Consider the following 20,139-nt stretch of genomic DNA (forward strand, 5'->3'; position numbering starts at 1 on the left):
AAATTATCATAATAGTAACAATAACTGAAAAACAGCTTAACTTCGACAACAAGAAGCTTCTTGTGAAACAGAAATATAATAAATACAGCTTATTTAGAAATCTAATGGTCACTGTCAGAACTGTTCACTCTAAGTTGGCATATTCTGCAGAGATAACGCTTTGCAGAGAGGCTCAGTGATGGAAGCAAATGGTGAGCTGGGTTGTGGATCAGATCCCATGGAACTGGTGCGGTGATAGAATCAATCAGAAACATGTAGAAACATGGAGCTGGCTGTGATGGAGGGGGCTTAGCCAACCTTGCATTGCACACATTCGGGGGGATTTCAGTATTGCAACTCCAATGCAGCTGGTAACAGTGTACACTGGAGATAAGAGATAGAGATGAGCAGCAAGCTAGATAAAAGTTGCCTGTGCCGTTTCACTGTTATTCACTGCTTCACTACGGATGGGGAAGCTTTAGCCCAAATGATTCGCAACTTTCTTATCCTACAATTTCCTAACAATGCATACCGTCAATAGGTCGATTAAAACTGAAAACAAGGCCTAAGTAGTTGAGTTTTTATTTAAGCGTAATTAGAAGCGATTTCTTCAAGGTGTTGGACCAGCTCTACTGGCTTGGAGAAGAAGGGGCTGTGGTCGGATTCAATCTCCCGGATTTCTGAGGGCGTGCACGCGGGGTCAGACAAGAATGCCTCGTCTTGAGCATCGGGAGGCAGCACTCGGTCTTTCATCGTCTTGATGTACACCTTTGGGACCGTGCCATACCTCTCCTCCGTGAACTCAATGCATGAGCCGTCCAGCATTCTCAAGGGCACGGGTTTTGATAGAAGCGACGCCAACACAACATCCTGCAAAACGAGCCACGAGATTGTACTGATTTATGTCGTCTGTTTAATGCAGATGACGATGTCACTGGAAAAGTCGGGGCAATCCATCCACTTGTTCAGAAAGCAAGAGCGAGCGAGAGAGAGAGAGGTAGAAATTGAATCCCAGCCTTACCTCAGATGGGCACAAGTGATAGAACACCTGATGTTGCATTTTCTCCATGACATACAACGCGGTGGGCATATTGTTAATTCCATCGCCAAATGTGTACTCGATGTGGCGGCCTACTGCTGGGTCCAACTCAAACAGCTGCAACCAAAGAAAGTACATCAAAATCGAATGTCGACGCTAGTCGAGGGGAGACTTAGCGAAGGTAGAGAAGAAACCGTAACTCAAACTTCGAACCCTATTTTACTCTGATTGGAGAATAAGTACCTCTAGAGTGAGAGGAAAGCCGCTGGGTAGCATCATCGCAGCAAGGAAGACACCGGCTTGAATTTTCTGATGAAAGTGTTCCATCGCGTAAGTGACGCTCAATCCTCCAAGATCGTGCCCAACGAGAATCACCTGCAGATTCACCACATTCGTGTGCAGGGCATTCATATACGTACATGTATTAAAGTAAAGGATGTTCATCGAGTCCTGAAGCAATGTATATAGTTAATGAGACAAGTTGGCGTGCAACTCGTCCAACACACGGGAGAGTTGTGTTTGAAAGTGTCGAACTAACCTTGTCAGTGCTGGAGAGGGTATTGAAGAAGTCGACGAGGGGCTGATTGTAATCCAGAAACGAAGACACTGTGTTGGGGTCGATAGTGTCTCTGCCACAGCTTGTGAGGTCGATGGCAGTCGCCTTGTGTCCCTTCTTCCTTAGAAAATCCACCACTCTGAACCAGGTCCATGCGCCCAACCCTCCTCCGTGAACGAACACAAAATGCGCAGGCCCTGAAACACCCATCGTTGACGTGGATCTGCCCAAAGGATTCTGAATTCACAGGAGGAAAATAATTATATATATATATATATATATATATATATACATAAAAACATGAATTACTGTCAATATCAAAGAATCGTGTGACATATCAGCATATGACCTTATTCAGGCAAGGAGTATCGTTCGGACGGCAGTTCATTCATAAGTTTGGTCCTTTTGCAGACAATCCACATGCATCTAAAGTCTTCCTTTCCACCACAGATCTTTCAATCAATCAATGTGGTAAGCTCAGATGACTTGCGCCTCTCATCTCTGCGCTCAGCATGATATTCGTGCAAGAGTTGTACCCCGGGTCCAAAGAGACGACGCAGACAGACCCAAGTTGAGAGAGAGTGAGAAAGAGAGAATCAACCAGTCGTTCTGCGCTACGGTATAGACAACAAATCCTTGTGAAGTTACAGAACCTTAGACAGAATAAGAGGAGACGATCTTAGCTGATTGGGAATTTGGTCAACTACTTGGACCAGAACGAAGTGAAGCCAATTTCTCTAGAAAAACAATTCCATCGGCATCGAAGGCTGAGCAGAAAAGACGAGAGAAAGCACGAATTTAAATTCTCCAAGTTTTCCAGATCATTACCACAATAAGGTATCACAATGGGGATGAGCATTAGAAAGGCACTGTTCTGAATTCCTGTTCCAGAATAGCCCTCATGCCGAATCGCCATTAACTTCCCTCACGAAAACTGCTTCCAGGTTCTAGACAACAAACAATTACGCAATCCTCTAGATCGGAAATTCCAAACAATTAATCCGATCACACCGACTCTGCTCGAGACCCTGGGTGCGACTCGCGCACTTCGTTCGCGCTAAACATTCCAATCCACCCAATCCCAGCAACCAAACACCAAAAAAAAAAAAAAAAAAAAAAAAAAAGACAGCCCCCAGGCACAACCACAATGACCTCGAACTCCACGCCGACACTCACATCTGCAGATGAAGCACCTCGCCTTGGAACTCACGAGCTCGCAGCTCGAGACCAACCAACGCCGAAACTAAAATCCACAATCTAGCTCTAGCTGCGGCTCACACAAAGATAGAATCTTGGGTGTGGAGAATGAGAGATGAAGGATGTGCACCACGAGGCAGGATCCAGACCCTGGTGGGATGCAATTGGAAGACGCGAAGATAAATGCGTAGACGTGGAGATATATAAGAGAGAGAGAGAGAGAGAGAGCGAGAGGGGAAGGGCGGGGGGGGGGGGGGGGTGTGAACTGGGTACGAGAATGCTGCTGCAGAGAGAGAGAGAGAGAGAGAGAGAGAGCAGTTGGGTGATGAGCAAGGTGGAGGGAGTTGCTTCCCTGGCTTTGGCTTTCGGGGGTGTAAGTTTGGGTGCTGAAGCAGTCCACAGGGCCGGCAACTGGCGCTGCGAAAGACAGGGTGGCTGACAGATGGATGAGATCAAGCCAAACCCCACCTCCCCCTTCTCTTTCCTCCCTTGGACCCAGCCCCACCTCTTTTCTCCTCCACCTCCCTCCAGCCCCCCCCCCCCCCTGCTTGGCTTCCTCCATCATCTCTCTCCTGCTGCTGCTGCCGTCCCGACGTTGGCATCTGCTGTACAGGGAAAGAGGTCTGGTGCTACGCTACTGCTGGACTTTCATCGCATTGTGAGCGGTTAGCTTTTTTCGCTTGATTAACTTTTGGACGCTTTGTTTGGTATTGTTTTGGTGCGATTCAATTCAGTTTCAGGGGGGGAATGAATGACGAATTCCATTCTCCATCAATTATCTCGTGTATCTGTTCGTCGCTGTGGTGCTGTAGAAATGCAGCTTCAGGCTTCAGGGACCCATTTGGCTAAACTTGTGTAAGACAGGAATGATTCGCACTATGTTTACTTGATCATCCCCAACTACCTTATCCCACATCTGCTATTAATACTATATCTCCACTTAATATTCCCTCGACTAATTGAGTAAAAGGAACTGGCAAATTCCCTTATAACAATATACCATCGCAATCAACATACTGTATTAAAAATAAAATAAAATAAAGATACCGTCTTTGTTGGTCTAAGCTCACAGCTTCGTTTCAGAGAAAAACCCAATCTGAGATTTTAAGAATTTACTTTTTTTTTTTTTTCTGAATGAGCAGTTGTTGAGAACACATATTACATGCTGTATTATACATTTACCAAATATGAAATCGGGCTAAACTACAAAGGCAAGTCAATATGCACCAGCACTACCTCAAACTCATGACGTGGGCACCATGACTCTACCGCATGGATATGGGACAAAGGACCAAGTCCTCAAACGGAACAGTTGCTGTCGGGATCTGCTCCCGTCTTCTCCCGGTAGTTCTGATCGCTTCGCAAACCCACGCCAATCGCAGTTCGCAGTGCACCACCTCCGAGATCTAGACCCTCGTTCCGCACCAGCTTGTTAAGCAATCAACAGGGACGTTTGAGTCAACACGCGGGACCAGTTAGAGTTGATCACTCACCCAGAGCTGCGAAACAAAAAGAAAAAAAAATGTGAAGATCAAAGGATGGATAAGCATGCGGGGTGGGGAGCTCCATGAGTAACTCATGCAGGGTTCACCCATGCAAACTAGAGCAACTCATGCAGGGTTCACCCATGGAACTAGCAGCTCCATGAGTTGCTCTAGTTTGCAAGGATCAGTGGCACTGTGTGCACATCTGCTGTGGTGCGAGACCAAGGACGTGGACCCACCATTCTCGCTCTCTCTCTCTCTCTCTCTCTCTCTGTCTCTCTCTGTCTCTCGCTCGCTTAGTCACTCACCCTTCTTCCCCTCCCACTCCGTAAAGCATTGCGAGTGTGGCGATGTCGCCGCAAAGCATGCCAAAACAAACACATTTCCTTGCTTGTATTACACTTTCGAGTGCCCCTCACACTCTCACTTGTCCACTTATTTTTCATTTTCATCACCTGTGTTGTGTCATTTGGGGTATCAGTTGTTTCGCTCCTTCTTCACATCACACATCCTTTTTGCTTCACCTTTGTATTGATTTTGCTTTCATTTCATGGTTCTTCATTTAGAGTGGTCCACATTGCAATGTATGAAGGTTCACTTAATATAGTTGAAAAAGGTCCTTCAGCTCCATCAATAATGTTTATTAAATAAATGCACCAAATGCAAATTATATGCTGCTTAAATAGGCATGTCAAAAATGAAAAATATATTCAATTTTTGTCATGAATAAGCTGTGAATTGATTGTATTTATTTTATTGTATGGTTTTCTGGACTCAAATGCATTACAATGAAAGTTTAAGAACCACCATTTTGTTTTCCAAAGAATATATATATATATATATATATCATTGTTTGTCTTGTGATGGCAAAACTAATCTATATAAGTAATAGATTATAACATGTACACAATCCTACCTAGCTTCATCACATGAGTATACCTAGCTAAATATGTTATTGATGGTATGAACACACAACATATATTATATACTTAATAATGTAATACATAATGGTAACATGTAATATTACATAATATAACATAGGATGGCCATAATTAATGGATCACCCTACCCAAAAAAATATGGATGGAATTATGTGGAGTGTCTTAGGTGCACTTGAGGATGACCCAGGGGACATCCTTGACCTTATAAAGTAAAACAAAATTTTAATTGCTTATACCAGCTGGGTGTAATGAGGGTACACATGTCATACTTTTATTTTCATATATATATATATATATATATACACACACACACACACACACAGTCTTTATGTAAAGTTTATAATTTCAAAAAGCTTCAAAATATCATATAACTTATCAACTAAATCTAATTTAGGACTTATTTGAAATAAAGATTTTGGATTAGAAAAAACAACACTGTTTTTTATTTTTTTATAGTCACGTACAACTAATGAACATTTAAATGGTACGCCAGAAAATCTTTCTGAAATAGCATCAAACACGAGAACAATAGCACCTTGCCTAAGCTAAAGCAAAACGAAGAATTCAAAAATAATTAAGTTGATTCGAATATATATATATATATATATATACGCAACATTTTCAGAAATTGCAAACACCAATGACCATCAATTCGCAATAGAAATAATGAATATCAAATTTCCCAAATATTTACATACATACATACATTTACATGTCTTGAAGAATCAAAATGTTATGCTTTAAAAATTTATGCAATTCTTGTAGAGCATGGCCATCAAATGAGTAACGCATCCATTCATGCACTCGACAACAAAAATGAATGCGTGAAACGATCTTATTCACACGCGCACACAACACAACACAACACATGTGACTGAAAGCCGTGTTTCCTACATACCACAACGCAAAATTGCACACAAATCTGCCGAATTCGGAAACCCTAATATGCGCAAGGTCGGGGCTTCGATTGCAAACATGGCTGTCCGAACCATCACAGACGGCCAAAACCGGCAGGCTCAGCTGCTGTGCAGGCACGACGGAGCGAGTCTGGCTCCGAAAGGGGGCGAGAGCGCGGCGCTGACTGGGACCAACTCTCTTTTCCCGCTCAGAGCTCTCGCATCTCCCCCCCCCCCCCCCCCCCTGTCGCCTTCTCTCCCTTTCTCTTCCTCCTCATCTTCTGACGTCGCCTTCGTCCTCGTGGTGTGGGTTCGCCATGTAGGCCACAATCGCCACGAGATCATCCCCCCGGCATGCTGTGACAGTGGATGAGAAGGCTTTTGCTGCTAATAATATGTTGCCATCAATGGGCTGAAGGGATTGGACTTGAACAAATCAAACGTGGGATTTGAATATCGTTTAAGAATAGATAAGTATAGTTTTGAACACGGCATTTATGAATGCTAATCACTTTGCCATGTTTGTGGATTTGCTTTCGTTCCAACTTGATACAAAATTTAAAGGTGATTTTTGTTGGCCATACCGTGAGACTTATGGTAGTTATGAAAGGTTGTGTTGATCGTTCCGAAGAGATGAAATTCCATTATGAGATTGTAGAATGTGGCACAACTCTGCTTTTAGAATAGAAACTATCCACTGTAATACCTGCTCATCTGGACCATTTTTTTGTTTTCTGTTTTTTTTTTTTTGTTTTCTGTTTTTTTTTCTTTTAATTCAGTGATCATATCAACATCACCGAGCCTTGCTTTTTCAGGTAAAAACGGGTTTTCTTCTCAAGGTGGAGTGCGAAATGTTACTATGTTCTCGAGGAGGTGTCATTGTTCAAGAGTGAATGAAGTGTTTGTGCACTGAAAGACCCCACATTGCTGCAGATGAGCATAACCGATTCTATTGCTTCAATCCAGTAGGATCCAAAGTTGATGATTCAGTTGCATTCATAGTTACGATCGTTCTCACGCTAAACTCATCGCGCCGGACACGAAACCCTGCAGTGAAGGTTGCCGGTAGATCTGGAGAATTTCCCATCGCTCAGACACTCGATTTATTGATATCTCCGTAATTCTGGGGCTATTAGGAGTATAAACGAAAACTGGCTGACGTTGAAAAGAGAAACACGACAGTGGTGGGAACTCACCCGAAGCGGCAGGAATCTGGAGAGAGGGGGGGGGGGGGATTTGTTGACAGGGTCTTCGACAGGTACAAGCTCTAGTGTTGTTGTTCTGATCATCAGGGTTAGGAGAAGGTGCGACCCCACATCCGCCGTCCCATGTGGCCAGTCTCGTACAAGCTACTCGTGTCCAACCGGGTCCGTCCTGCTAGCTCAAACTCATGCCCAGTTCCTTCAGAACGGTACTTCTGCACTCAGTATGATGTGCATACTCTTTTCGAAATAACAGCTCCGTGTTTCTGTTACCGATAACAATAGAGAGATATGGACTATGTGTTCCAAGCAACGTACGGAATCCTCTACTCATTTTGTTTTTGCAGAAGCTGCTTGTATTATGGGACTTCTGTAGAGACTTCTGCGGGTAAAGTGCGACAAATGAGTCAGTTCCAGTGGTTTTTGCTTGATCGGCACACATCGTTACTTTCAAAATGATTAAAAACCACAGCATGGGGATCTGGCCCTTCCATCATGTGACGAGGACGTTGAATTTTTGTTGAATTTTTGCCAACATTTCTAGTTCAACTAATGTCATATTCTACAAGCTTCGAAGCTTCGCAATCTCAAACACTTGTCTAGATCACCTCTGAACTAAATACTTCGGTGTAGAATGTTGAGAGCGTAGCAGAAAGTCGAGGCGTTCATTGCGACACTCTCAAGGCACATCGTCGTTTATATTCCATATCGGTTGATGCAAGTTGTGTGCTGCGCAGCATTAAAGTTGGTGAATACCTGGGTTCTTATCACAAGAGCATGCATCTACTGGATGTTTGCCGCTGCTGAAATGCTACACAATTGTAAAAAACGTCATCGGGCACTTTCAGGGGCTGCTACGGGAAAGCTCGCTAACAAGATCGCAACTTTTTTACCTAACTGGTTCCACGGAACCAATCCCTGTGGAGGTTTAGAAGCCAAGGTATTTCGGGTTGAGCGCGAGAAGGGGCTTCGTCGCCTCGGGCTTGAACTTGCGAGCAAAGAGGAAGCAAGGAGACGGTGACACACCATTGTGCACGCAGTCGTAAGAAGTTTTGTTGAATGCCGTGTCGTGGCGCTCCCCGTCCATGTCCCTAGTCCGCGATTGCACGTCTCGGATCTTGTGCGGGGTCGCTTCCAACGTCTTTGGAGAACCGCCGTGCGGAAAATTCCAGTCCACGTACATCACTGTGCGCTCTGCAATCCCACTCGGATCTCGAATATGCAGCAGCGTCTGCACATACTGCTCGTCCCATGTGCACCACCTCTTGCAGTCCCTGAGGAACTTGTTGTGGATCTCTGCGTCTTTGACAACTGTCAAGGCATGTTCTCGCCGTATCGCCATCCACAGCTCGCCTTTGCGCAAATCAGTTCTGTTGAACTCCGGCGTGGTGTTCCAAGAATGGTAATTCGCATTCGGGTAGAATGACTCGACGAAGCTCACTGGTGAGGTCATGAGGTAGTGATACGCGAAGGGGAAGCTGCGAATGGGAATGGTGCTTTCACACACATTCACAAACCATGCATTATTGTACCGGGGGTCGAGAAGCGCTTGGGCCAGTAACCGGCGGTGTGCGTCGACGATGCGGGGGGAGAACCTTGGGCACGGCTTGCTGGGAATTTCTTTGCATTCGAAGAGGGATCCTTTAGGGTATATGTAACCAGGGGCAGCATGAACATACAGCGAGTACTTTCCTTCGTGGTTTTGTAGATATCTTTTCCACAAGGGCTCATGAGGAATGTGACCTCGAACGAGAAACAGAAAGGCGATCCGTGGTGTTCCCGGTGGAGTACAAGCTTGACTTGCTTCACGTAAAAGATGTCCGTCGTCTTTGTACTTCTTCGGATTGTAAGTTTTCTCCTTCAAGATTTTGAACTTGGAAAATACTACACCCTCACATCGAGACTGTGTTAGGTTTTGTGCAACGACCCTGTAGTTATCGAAGGCATGCACTAAGTAGGGCGACTGTGACGACGTTGAGATGACAGTGTAGCCGGCGTCGAGCAGGTTTGAGAATGTAATGACAGACCCTCCTGTTAAAATCACCATCACGAGAAGCGCCATCCAATGCCATATTTTGGGATCCTTGCTCGACATATCTGCCAGACAGTTTTCTAAATTCGATATGAAGCGCTGCAACAGAATTCAGCTACTTGGTAATGCTTCACAAAGCCAGAGTGCATCTGTCAAGGAGAAGAACGAAAAGATGCCTTCAGATGCGTCACAGGAAATCTCTTAGTTGTTGTCATGCTGAAGCTATAGTAGAAGAGAGATGATGAATCTCAATGTCGAGGATCGGTTGCAATGCAGATGAAGGTTCAGCGCTGAAGCAAATGCTGTCACATGTTCTCTGCATCCAAGCAAATCACGGCAATTTTGTGAAAAACACCGAGGTGAAAGTCAGGAACAGTTTGTGCCTCACCTCTTCTCTACTCTAGACTCTCATAAGTGTAGTGCTCGGTGTTGAGTTTGTGCCTAAAAGCTCCCGACGAGCTTGGAGATAACCGAGCCACTTGAAGCTGAAAGTGAAGGTCAATCGCCAAGATATATGCAACGTTGATGGACCATCAAGCATTATGGCTATGGCTGCCGGGTGAACTACCAGTGACTGTAACTAGAGCTTACAGATCGCAACTTGCTTATGATGGCATGATTGTAGAAAAAATGTTTAAATGTTGAAATTGACCATTGTGACATCAACGTCGGTGGCAATTGGGAAAGTCCGCAAATGGCGAGTGAACAGTTACCTTCTACAGCAATTGCCACAGATATTTGTTTTGTAAAGTCAGGCAATTTCGGTCGCTTGGGATAGCCCACAAATTGCATGACCTTACAGAACTGTGGTGCATCGAATCGGTAACGTCTGTTACGTGTGAAGTTGTACCGAGAATATTCCATGCACAGTCAATATCGTGCAACACTGAAGCAGATCTTCCGACATCGGTAACGAAAACTACGCCCATCCTTTACGGATAATTCGATTGCTGCATGCGTGAGAGGATATTTCCCGTTACGACCACCACCAGCTTGACTGCAGCACTTCGACAATAGATCGGGACTTTTACATGAATATCGTGTCACGAAATGGACTGTGCTACTTCAGAAAACATATCGACTTGCAATAACATGTCATTCAAGTTACAAGTGATTCATGGCGGCCAATTGATGTCCACGAACATAGGCTTGAAATTCTTTACAATTGTTCTCCGTGTACTGAATACAAAAATACATGGTCTCCACGATTGCTAAATGCAGCCAAGTGCTTGCTAGAAGCTCACTATGACCTCACGCGGTCGGTAGCTTCTGCTTTTAATGCAGCATTGTTCACAGCTACTTTGACCAGCGTTCCCTCCAACGCTGGTCGAGAATCATGATGTGGGTTACCGAAAGATGTCAAATTCTCACATTCACAGCTGGTGATCCTCACTCCCTGAAGCTCGAAAGTTGTAGCTTTTTCACACAAATGCAACAATTGAATTGTAGACTCTAATGATGGTGAAACACAACAGTGTTGATGAGCTTTGAAAGTGGGGTTTGTTGCAGGTTCGCTCACTGCTCACTGTGGAATCACGCCCCTCTCGTCCATGCCCTCAACGCTCAGGATTGCTGTCACCATAGAAGATGCTCTTTTTACTTGTTTTCCTGCAAACTTCTTCAATTTAGATTTTTCTTTTTTTGTGATCAAAATGACTTAGAGGGTACGATCAAAATCGTGCATCCAAAATAGTGGCTGAAAAATGCAATAACCAAAAGTATATATATATATATATATATTTGATCTTGTATAAACTCTTTAAAAAAAGAACTTATAGCTAAAATGTTAGTGAATTAAAGAGGATATTATTTCCTCAATCAAATCAATTAAAGCTTATTTTAGTTTTTAGTCCACAACTTCGTGGAATTTTTAGAATATTAGTTTGAAGTTCTTACTTTGAAGTTATAATCTTGGCCTAGAATTTTAAAAAATTGAATTAATTTGTATACAATTTTTAATATTATTTTTTTAATATATAAATGATGGTCAATCTCAAAATTTATTAAAAAAATAAACTAAATTAAATTTTATCTAATATTGCCATTTTATGTTTATTGAACAAATTTATTACAAAAAATGTGTTGTAAATTTGTCTTTCAAATAGAAAAAAAGAAAAGAAAAGAAAGAGTTTAATATAGTGTGCTAATTATGATTTAATGTCTTTATTAAATAAAAGAAAATGTTAGGTGGACACCCTCCTTTTATGTGTAGAAACCCCCTTTCCCATGCACCCCTACATATACACAATAAAACTCTTATTTACTATAAAAAACAAGTATTGAGAAAAAATTACCACTAAAAGATTCTTCAAATAAAACTAATAAGCTTCTAAAAGAAAATAAAGAAATTACATGAAATGTATCAAAAAAAATTTGTAAAATTTAATCAAGAAAGGAAAAAATAAAATAAAATAAACAGGTAGCATAAGCAATTGCAAACGAATGTTTTACTGCAAATTTATGCTTATGTAAATAAGGGTTTTACTTTCTATGTGCAATAGCGCATGTCAAAGGAGTTGTCTTCACAATAAAAGAGAGGTATTCACAACAACAGTTTCCTAAATGAATCTCATTGGGATGAAACCAACATTGTGTAATTTTAAAGATATTTACCATCATAAATTTTGAGAAATAAATTATTCTTGTAAATATTTTGTAATACATTTTTGTATCTAAACTATAAATAAGAAAAGATGTACAACTAGAAGATTTTATAGTTGTAGGATTTTAAGACAAGCTTGATTCTTTGTAGGAAATTGTAGGATCTTAATAGCTCATTATTTCATTTCTCCTCTTCAAATGAATTTTGAGATTTCTCCACCTTCACAGTTATGATAATTTGATTTGATTATATATATATATATATATATATATACTAAAGTATATGAATTAATTATCTTTTAAATCTGTAAAATCAGTGCACATCTAAACCATTATAGCTCTTTTTTAAAAAAACGAAAAAGAAACAAAAGAAAAAAAGGGATTTGTTAGAAAGTGTACAGATTTAGAACTGTTTTTGGAACAGATGAAACTACGTTACTCCCATTCTCGTTGTAAATTTCTCACTTTTGAGAAATATCTGGTCTTCATAGAAATAAAGAAAGCATTCTTTCCAAAGGCACCTAAACTTGCAGAAGCACAAGGACATGAAAGGCATTTGGAGGGGTCCAATCATTCACAATGCGTTTCCTGCATCTCTGCAATCAACCCAACTTATCAATGCTAGAGTCTAGCGCTAGTCTCTCTCTCTTTCTTCGACCGTGTTCCCACATAATCACTGCAAATCCCAGGAATCAGCTAGAGGTGGGTAATGGAATGGGCACTCATCATTCAAATCCGCTGGGACTTTGGGTACAGTTTTCGCTTTCGCAGCTACAAAGACCACGATGTATGCATTCCTCATGCAAAGCGCATTGATTAAATTGTGGCAAACTACGACTATGTACTTCCGGATCAACACCATTCAGAAAGGTGTGAGAAAAATGAGCTCATATCATCAACAAAGACGACGACAACATAAGGATCAATCATCATGCGTGAAGAACACGAGCAGTCAACTCCCAGGCAACGATAGCCGCTGCGTTGGCTGGAAAAGCCCGAGACAAAGTAGGACCTACTCCCGCATATAGACCTCGCATGCCAGCCTGCTTGTAAATCTGCATATCCCAATTATTTCAAACTTAGAACTACCATTCACAGTAGATAGGATGTGAGAAATTCAAGACACGTGTAGCTTCGGAGTGTCAGCAACTTACAAGTTGAAAGTGGTAGAAAGGGCTCCGACTAATGCTCAAATTCCTAGACGTTTGAATTCTCGTCTTCGCGACATCCAATGGCAAGACCCCCGACCAGAACTGCACAGCAACTCAATTCTCGGAATTTGTAAGATGCCAGTCTCCTTGGTACCATGATTTCAGTCATAAATCCCGGAAGAAAAATAAACTGAAAGAGAAAGATGTGGGAAAGTATTCGATGAACATAGTATCACTCAAGTAGAAAATTATCCGGTACACTCACCGCAACACCTGCCAATCCACCAGTGATGATGCCGACTCCTGTCTCTAATAGTGTGTTGACCACCATAGATTGGGTAGGAGCAGCCTCATGTGTTTGAGAGATGGGTTTGACACGGTTTGGATCAAGGCCAAGGGTTGTAAACATGTGGTAACGTGTCGTCTCGTAAGTGGTAAAAAACAGCATGTTGCCAAATGTCTCCCGCATAACTGTGGCTGTTCCTCCCCGGAAGAGTCCACGAATCTGTTCAACAGTGAACCCAAACAAATAACAATTTTGATTTGAAAGCATTTTTCACAACGAAACCCAGAATAGTGGGGTCAACGCACATAGCTTTCGGAAAAGAAAAAAATATTGCACTGCAAGAAGGATTGAGTTTCAAGAACGCACTCCTTCATTTTTAAGGATTTTGCGAACACAATCGAGAGGTCCAGTGTAATGGGTTCGCCCAGGTACACATATTACATCTTTCGCTTGGACTTGAAGTCGACACTGTACATATCAACCATCAAGCGACTTCTCAAAACCATATCGCCAAAACAAGAAGCACATAACAATGAGTTGCCGCTAAAACCTAAATCTCTCCCACCAGACAATTTTTGCCCTGTGCAAGGTAAAATGAAAAGCAGAAGGTTCACCTTGACAAGTTCAGTTGGACAGAGAATGAAACCAACACCCGCGCCTGCAAGACCTGCTGCAGGAACAACGACGTGCAATGGCGGCTTCCCATTCAGCGGTTCGTCGCCCTTTCAGCAAACATAAACGCCAACCCCATATCAACAATGCCATCCATTTCACCGCATCATCAGGCCTGCGTTCCAAGCCGCACAAATTATCCCAAAGCTAAGGCCAATTAATCTATGAATAAATTGTATTTTGGCCAGTATTCTATTAGCCTGCACTTACCCTTGACAGCCTAAACCAAAGTTAATGGATTCATATGATGTAAATACGAAGGCTTGAAATAAGCAGCCACAGCATTGAAAACCCTTGTGCTAACAATATTGCGATTGTTCTGCCTGGACTTTCTGTGATAGGTTAGTGCTGACTTGCTCTAGTACCTGCAGGGTAGCTTTTATTTGTGAATAAGCTCCAAACAGAACGGCACTCTCGATTGAAACGCCGACGAACGATGATGTAGCTCCTTTGTAGAGCCCTTTGGGCTGAAGATAAATTACACAAGTTATTCCAAGCTCAATCACCTTCCTATGAAAAGCAGAAACCTCTAGCTCATCATTCACTCCATGCCACTGAACCTGAAGTCTTCGCAGTCAAGTACTACCACCACAGCATGCACATTTGTACCTCCCCTTCAAGGCTGTTACCATAGAGAATTGATGAAGAGAAGAACTGTCTATACACTTCTGAAATTCTAAGACACTGCTCCGATTCCAACAGACTAGTACGGTGGTCTAAACAACAATAACAAAAAAAAAAAAAAAAAAAAAAAAAAAGAAAAAAGTCCAGTGCGTACCCCTTCCATTTTCAGAATATGAGAGGTGCACTGAATAGCATTTCGATACTTCTGGTTGTGTGCATCTGTATTCTGTGTTTGTAGCTTTACCTGCAATATTAGGCGCAAAGTTTCATTGAGAACTGACACCAGATATTTCTATCTCGTGCACAAGCTTCAATTGATACGAGCCTGTAGTTTTCTGAATTAGGAAATACAAACATCAGCTGGCACACAAGAACAGCAACAATTAAACCGATAAACTTCCACTTTTCTAAGCCTCAATGGAACATACTTTTAATAGCAAATATAATACAGGGTTTTGGCTTCATATAGTTAACCTTGACGGTATCGAAGGGGTGTCCCACAAGCACCGTAGCTACACCGGCCGTCAGGCCGGCTACGTAGTCCTTGGCAGCGTCCATAATTCCTCTCGTCTATTCATCAGGAGCAACATATGATTTCAACTGAGATACCATTTGTTAATCTTGGCTGTGAATACCACATGTCTCAAATCATTTAACGCAACCAAAAACACTGCAAGCATCAACGCTGGGTAGGAACTAATGCAATGGGGACCGGATTGCATGCCCTCAAATTACATGCTCACCTTAGCACCTCCCCTTTATCCTCACATGGTAGATTACCCAGTACAACTTCATGCCTGGATATATCTCGAGGCTTCCATTTCTCATCTGCATCAGAGAAACCATCAGTCAAAACAATGCTCATCAAGAGAATACCCATGATGGCCACTTCCGGAGCTGCATTCCTACACGCTCGCCACCAAAACCCAAGCTGCCCACTTGATCGGTGTACATTCACTTGATAAACCCACAACAGGCCTCAATTTACGCACAGCGCTAACAAACCCACCAATACCTCGGGTTTAGATCACCAATCCTCCCATCCCAGGACACGATTGCTCACAGAGGAACCCAGAATCTAACAGCATGCATAATAGCGAGAGAGAAGGAAAGAGAGAGACCCAAGTGGCGACGAAGGCACACTCCGTTTCAGTGCCTCTGCCTGGTCCTCCTCGATCCCTTTCCTCCTCGCCTTGCCGCGCCTCCAAGAAAGATCCTTTTGTCTGCATGTGTCTCTGTTTCCAACTTCAAAAAGAAAAGGTTGGCAATCGGACCATCTTCGGCGAAACTCGAACGGTGGAATAAAATATTTTCATGCCTCATCCATCTCTCTCTGTGTCTGTCTGCTGCTGCTGCTGCTGGAAGTTGCACATCTGTCCGTCCGTCCGTTCTGTTGGGCTCGAGCCCCCCCCCCCCCCCCTCCTTTACACTCGTGCACCGTTATCTCTGGTAATTTCGGGTTTCTGTGCACCGAAATGGTGCTCCACCGCGCAAGCGCCGCGCGAGTTGTGAAGCAACCCTCTCTCTCTCTCTCTCTTTCTTTCTTTCTTTCTTTCTTCTGCGTCTTCATCACCGATTTAGCCACATTTTGTTTGCCAGGCTGATGTCTGAGAGTAGAGAAACTGATGATGTAGCAGGCTCAGGAGGAACTGCGTGAGATAATTAATGGCACAGACAGACACTCTGTAGGACAACGAGCATGCCTTGAAAAACACATTTAAAAAGTCCAAACTGCTTAGCTGTCTTCAAAGATCTCCAAAATAAAAGTTAGTGTTATTTTTTTTAAGTTTATTGTTGTGGATTAGGGTGTTTTCTTTTAAATTTCTAGTGGGTAGTTCTTCAATCAAATTTGCTATGCCACTTTATTGTTTGATAGATTGTTGTTTGTTCATGTAATTGTACTTTTCTAGTAGATTGTTCTTTAGAACTACTTTGCTTCATTAATTGGATCTATCAAAAATATTAATTTTGTAATTATTTGACTTCTTACACTTATAATTGTGATTGGTTGAGGATTAACTTATATTAGCTAATATGTGAAAGAAAATGTAAAATTATGCATATCTTATTGTTGAAGGTGCACATAGAAGCACTTCATTATAACATAAAATGTAGAAAAATTTGTCACATTCTTGTATTTCCAAAGTAAATATCTTTTTATTATTATACATTATAGGTCGTTTTGTTGGTGAAGACAACAAAAGTGGTTCTTTTTGATATTTTCTATGCCTTGTTTATAGTATTGAAGTTGATGTCTTATATATTGTCAAGGACAAGAACTCGATGAAAAAACAATTCAGACAAGTAACCTTCACTCAAAGAAAGGTAACAAAATATAAATAAACAAGTATATATATTGAAAGAGAAACTGGAATGGCTATTGCCAAAAGACAAGAAAACTAGAGACCCTTAAAACTAGAGTGGAAGCAAGAAAGGAGTTGACAAGAGTGAAGAAGAATTCACTCTTGTCTCTATATATACTATCCAACTAGGGACTACGTGGCGACGTTCTATAGAACCTCCAATATGTGTTGACTTTGTAGGACACATGCCTTGACTTACAAGGCAAGTTTTTCTACGTGTGGGCCACATAGTTAGCTTAATCTTCAAGCTAACAACATGTGTGGCACATGGCCAACTTGTTGACCACGTTTCTAATCCAAAAAGTCAATTAAAGACACCTATGAAGTCAAAGCAGTGTCTATGAAGCTTCTAGGAAGCTTCCATATTAAATACTATAGAATTAACTTACTTTTACCTACTTTTACTTACTTCCACCTATTTGTATATGTAATTACTAGCTTATATAAGTAGGTCCATGACATTACTTCCCCTTCTCGGGACGAGTTCCACGAGGAGCGGTCATCATATGTTGAGGAAATCTATGATGCGACAAATTGTATTCGCCACATATTTTGATCTTTGTACTCTTCGAAGATGATTGATAGGGCCTCTCAACCATCGGTAGTGTCCCATACCAGGGCGGGAACACTATCCAGTTATTTAATCATTGTTGAGGCCTTCATAACTTCCTTCGAATAGAACATTTGGAACACCATCAGGAGTTGTTCCTACCTCTAGCACAATCACCAAACATCGGGAGTCCCTTCCCAAATCGTGATACTAAACGCGTTGTATCTCGCCATCTATTCGAGGAAGAACATATTATTCTTGAAGATCTTCATCTCGATTGCGTTGTCTTGAAGGTTGTGACAATCATAATGTCTTGTCCAGCAGTTTAGCAAATGAAGGCTCTTGAGTTGAATCCGCTAGTTGTTGGTTTTCCATCTCCTGAGTGTCACTACTACAAAGAAGCTACGAACAAGGATTGAAAGTAGAATGTTATCTTGCCTAGATGTTGTTTCTTTTATAAAGAAGGTTTTCATCTTGATTTTGATGGATGTCATCGATAAAAAGCCTCTACTGCCTTTGTTGCATTTACAAGATTCTTTATTGGCTCCCATGTGCATTCACTAATATCATATCCACGCCAATGGATAAGATATTCCAATTTATTTTGACGCTACCTTGAATCTAAGACTTCTTCTACTTCAAACTCTTCATTATTGTCTACTTGTATAGGAGGAGGTGCAGCTTGTCGTCTTCTTGGTATGTCCACTGTCTTATATGGTTCAAGAAGAGACATGTGGAATACTGGATGGATTTTCATTGACTCTGGTAGATGTAAACGATATCCAACTGGATTGATTTGTGCAGAAATAGAAAATGGTCCAAGTCTTCGATAGTCCAATTTGTCACAAGGATGAATGGTCTTGATATTGCGACGAAGTAGCCATACCTTATCACCCAAGAGGAATGGTGTTTTTTTCTTTTGATAGACATCTGCATTGACCTTCAGTTGTTCTTGAGCCTCTTTTAACTGCGCCTTCATCGTTGCATGTAGCTCTCATAAATGAATTGCTAAATCTTTCGCAGCAAGATTATCAACTTTTGAAAAGTCAAATGTATCAAGTCGTGGATGATAACCATAATTAGCAAAAAAAGATGTTTGTTTTGTAGAAGAATGTACCGTGTTATTGTAAGCAAACTCTGCTAATGGCAAAAGAGTTGTCCAATCATCTTGTTAGTAATTAATGGTACATCTTAAATATTGCTCCAAAACTTGATTAACACGCTCTGTTTGTCCATCAGTTTGAGGATGGAATGCCGAAGATAGTTTTATATTCACTTTAAGAATCTTGAAAAGAATCCGCCAAAATCTTGATACAAATTGTGTTCTCCTATCTGATATAATATCCTTGGGTAATCCATGATAGTGATAGATATTGTCAAGAAAGAGCTTAGCTGTTTCTTCACCTGTGATAGATTTTGTACATAATACAAAATGTGCCATCTTAGTAAAACGATCTACTATCACGAATATAGAGTCATAAGAACCTGAGATTGGAAGATCCGTGATGAAGTCCATAGAAACAGAAGCCCATGGTTATTCTAGAATGGATAATGGCTGAAGAAGTGCAAAAAGTCGATGACGAGGAGTTTTTGATCTTGAGCAAACATCACATGATTGTACAAAATCTTTGACTGCCTTTCACATTTGAGGCCACCAAAAATCCCTAGATATCAGCTCCAAAGTCTTATTATATCCGAAATGTCGTGCTGCTGGGAAGTTGTGACGAGCTTGAAGAACACGTAAACGTGCTTCTCCTTCTGGAACATATAGGCGTCCTACGAAATAGAGTAGGTTGTTCTTGAATTCAAATTTAGATGGATCATGAGATTTAGAAGAATTATTCTTGATATCATGAACAAGAAGATCTGAAGACATACTTAACTGGACTTGCTTAAGAAAAGTTAAATCAACAATCAATGTTGATTTTATTGCTCAAAGATAAAATTACTCGGGCTTCAAGAGAGCCATTCTTTGTTGCTCAAAAGCTGCATCTCCTTCTTTTGATGCAAGATAAGAACGTTTAGACAAGACATCAGACAAACCTTGTTGTTTTTCTGGCCGATAAGTAATGATGAACTCGAATCTTGATAAAGACATGCTCCAACAACCTTGATGACGATTTAATACGCGTGCTGATATAAAATACTCGAGGTCCTTGTGATCTGTATACACGGTGACTGGACTGGAAGAGCCTTCTAGATAATGACGCCATTCTTAAAAAGAATCCACGATTGCAAAAAGTTCTTTGTCGTAGATCTCATAATTGATTTCTGCTGCTGAGAATTTTCTTGAATGAAAGGCTACTAGATGAAGTTTGTCATCTATTCCTATTTGTGAAAAAACCGCACCCAGAGCAAAGTCTGATGCATCTGTTTCCATAAAGAATGCTTTGAAAAAATCAACACGATACAAGATTGGTGCAGAAACAAACGCTGTCTTCAAAGATTCAAAAGCAACTTCCGCTTCTTAATACCATTGAAGTTTGTCTTTACAAGTCAAATGTGTAAGTGGAGCTGCAACTCGAGAGAAGTCTTTGATGAAGATTCGATAGTAGTTAGCAAATCC

The 20,139-nt window shown here is 41.5% G+C and overlaps 3 protein-coding genes across 8 annotated transcripts; all 3 read right to left on the reverse strand.

Annotated features, from left to right (window-relative positions):
• Positions 1 to 9: 9 nt before the first annotated feature.
• LOC112287318 (methylesterase 17) lies at positions 10 to 2,934 on the reverse strand. Of its 2 annotated transcripts, none has more exons than XM_024531471.3 (5): positions 2,751 to 2,934; positions 1,557 to 1,811; positions 1,262 to 1,393; positions 1,001 to 1,135; positions 10 to 849 (listed from the first exon to the last, which is right to left on the reverse strand). In XM_024531471.3, the coding sequence occupies exons 2-5, from the start codon at positions 1,782 to 1,784 to the stop codon at positions 565 to 567; spliced, it is 780 nt and encodes a 259-aa protein (XP_024387239.1). In that variant the 5' UTR covers positions 1,785 to 1,811; positions 2,751 to 2,934; the 3' UTR covers positions 10 to 564. The 2 variants fall into 2 exon arrangements, with proteins under 2 accessions (XP_024387239.1, XP_024386366.1); XM_024530598.3 differs by having other exon boundaries at positions 1,924 to 2,934.
• Positions 2,935 to 8,098: 5,164 nt separating this feature from the next.
• On the reverse strand, positions 8,099 to 9,389 carry LOC112286323 (glycosyltransferase BC10). The gene has a single exon (XM_024528132.3). It carries the CDS (start codon positions 9,387 to 9,389, stop codon positions 8,223 to 8,225), a length of 1,167 nt encoding a protein of 388 aa, XP_024383900.1. The 3' UTR covers positions 8,099 to 8,222.
• Positions 9,390 to 12,289: 2,900 nt separating this feature from the next.
• On the reverse strand, positions 12,290 to 16,050 carry LOC112273620 (mitochondrial arginine transporter BAC1). Of its 5 annotated transcripts, none has more exons than XM_024502711.3 (10): positions 15,782 to 16,050; positions 15,404 to 15,488; positions 15,135 to 15,230; positions 14,815 to 14,904; positions 14,402 to 14,503; positions 13,979 to 14,086; positions 13,731 to 13,832; positions 13,344 to 13,583; positions 13,082 to 13,180; positions 12,290 to 12,982 (listed from the first exon to the last, which is right to left on the reverse strand). In XM_024502711.3, exons 3-10 carry the CDS (start codon positions 15,216 to 15,218, stop codon positions 12,857 to 12,859), a joined length of 951 nt encoding a protein of 316 aa, XP_024358479.1. In that variant the 5' UTR covers positions 15,219 to 15,230; positions 15,404 to 15,488; positions 15,782 to 16,050; the 3' UTR covers positions 12,290 to 12,856. The 5 variants fall into 5 exon arrangements, with proteins under 5 accessions (XP_024358479.1, XP_090112117.1, XP_024358393.1 ...); XM_090255991.1 differs by having other exon boundaries at positions 15,135 to 15,260; positions 15,782 to 15,922; XM_024502625.3 differs by having other exon boundaries at positions 15,676 to 15,811.
• Positions 16,051 to 20,139: the final 4,089 nt, after the last annotated feature.

This window comes from Physcomitrium patens, chromosome 1 (assembly GCF_059467195.1).
Source record: "Physcomitrium patens ecotype Gransden chromosome 1, ASM5946719v1, whole genome shotgun sequence".
Classification (NCBI taxonomy): Eukaryota; Viridiplantae; Streptophyta; class Bryopsida; order Funariales; family Funariaceae; genus Physcomitrium; species Physcomitrium patens.

What these genes read in the sequence shown, in the direction of transcription:
- LOC112273620 (XM_024502711.3), bottom strand. Translation starts at nt 15,218, where the DNA reads ATGGACGCTGCCAAGGACTACGTAGCCGGCCTGACGGCCGGTGTAGCT. An exon ending in ATATTCTGAAAATGGAAGGG is followed by an intron (nt 14,504 to 14,814) that starts GTACGCACTGGA and finishes ATTTATCTTCAG; the next exon opens with CCCAAAGGGCTCTACAAAGG. An exon ending in AAATCCTTAAAAATGAAGGA is followed by an intron (nt 13,584 to 13,730) that starts GTGCGTTCTTGA and finishes ACTGTTGAACAG; the next exon opens with ATTCGTGGACTCTTCCGGGG.
- LOC112287318 (XM_024530598.3), bottom strand. Translation starts at nt 1,962, where the DNA reads ATGAACTGCCGTCCGAACGATACTCCTTGCCTGAATAAG. An exon ending in CCCTCTCCAGCACTGACAAG is followed by an intron (nt 1,394 to 1,556) that starts GTTAGTTCGACA and finishes GTGAATCTGCAG; the next exon opens with GTGATTCTCGTTGGGCACGA. An exon ending in GCTTTCCTCTCACTCTAGAG is followed by an intron (nt 1,136 to 1,261) that starts GTACTTATTCTC and finishes CTTTGGTTGCAG; the next exon opens with CTGTTTGAGTTGGACCCAGC.
- LOC112286323 (XM_024528132.3), bottom strand. Translation starts at nt 9,389, where the DNA reads ATGTCGAGCAAGGATCCCAAAATATGGCATTGGATGGCGCTTCTCGTG.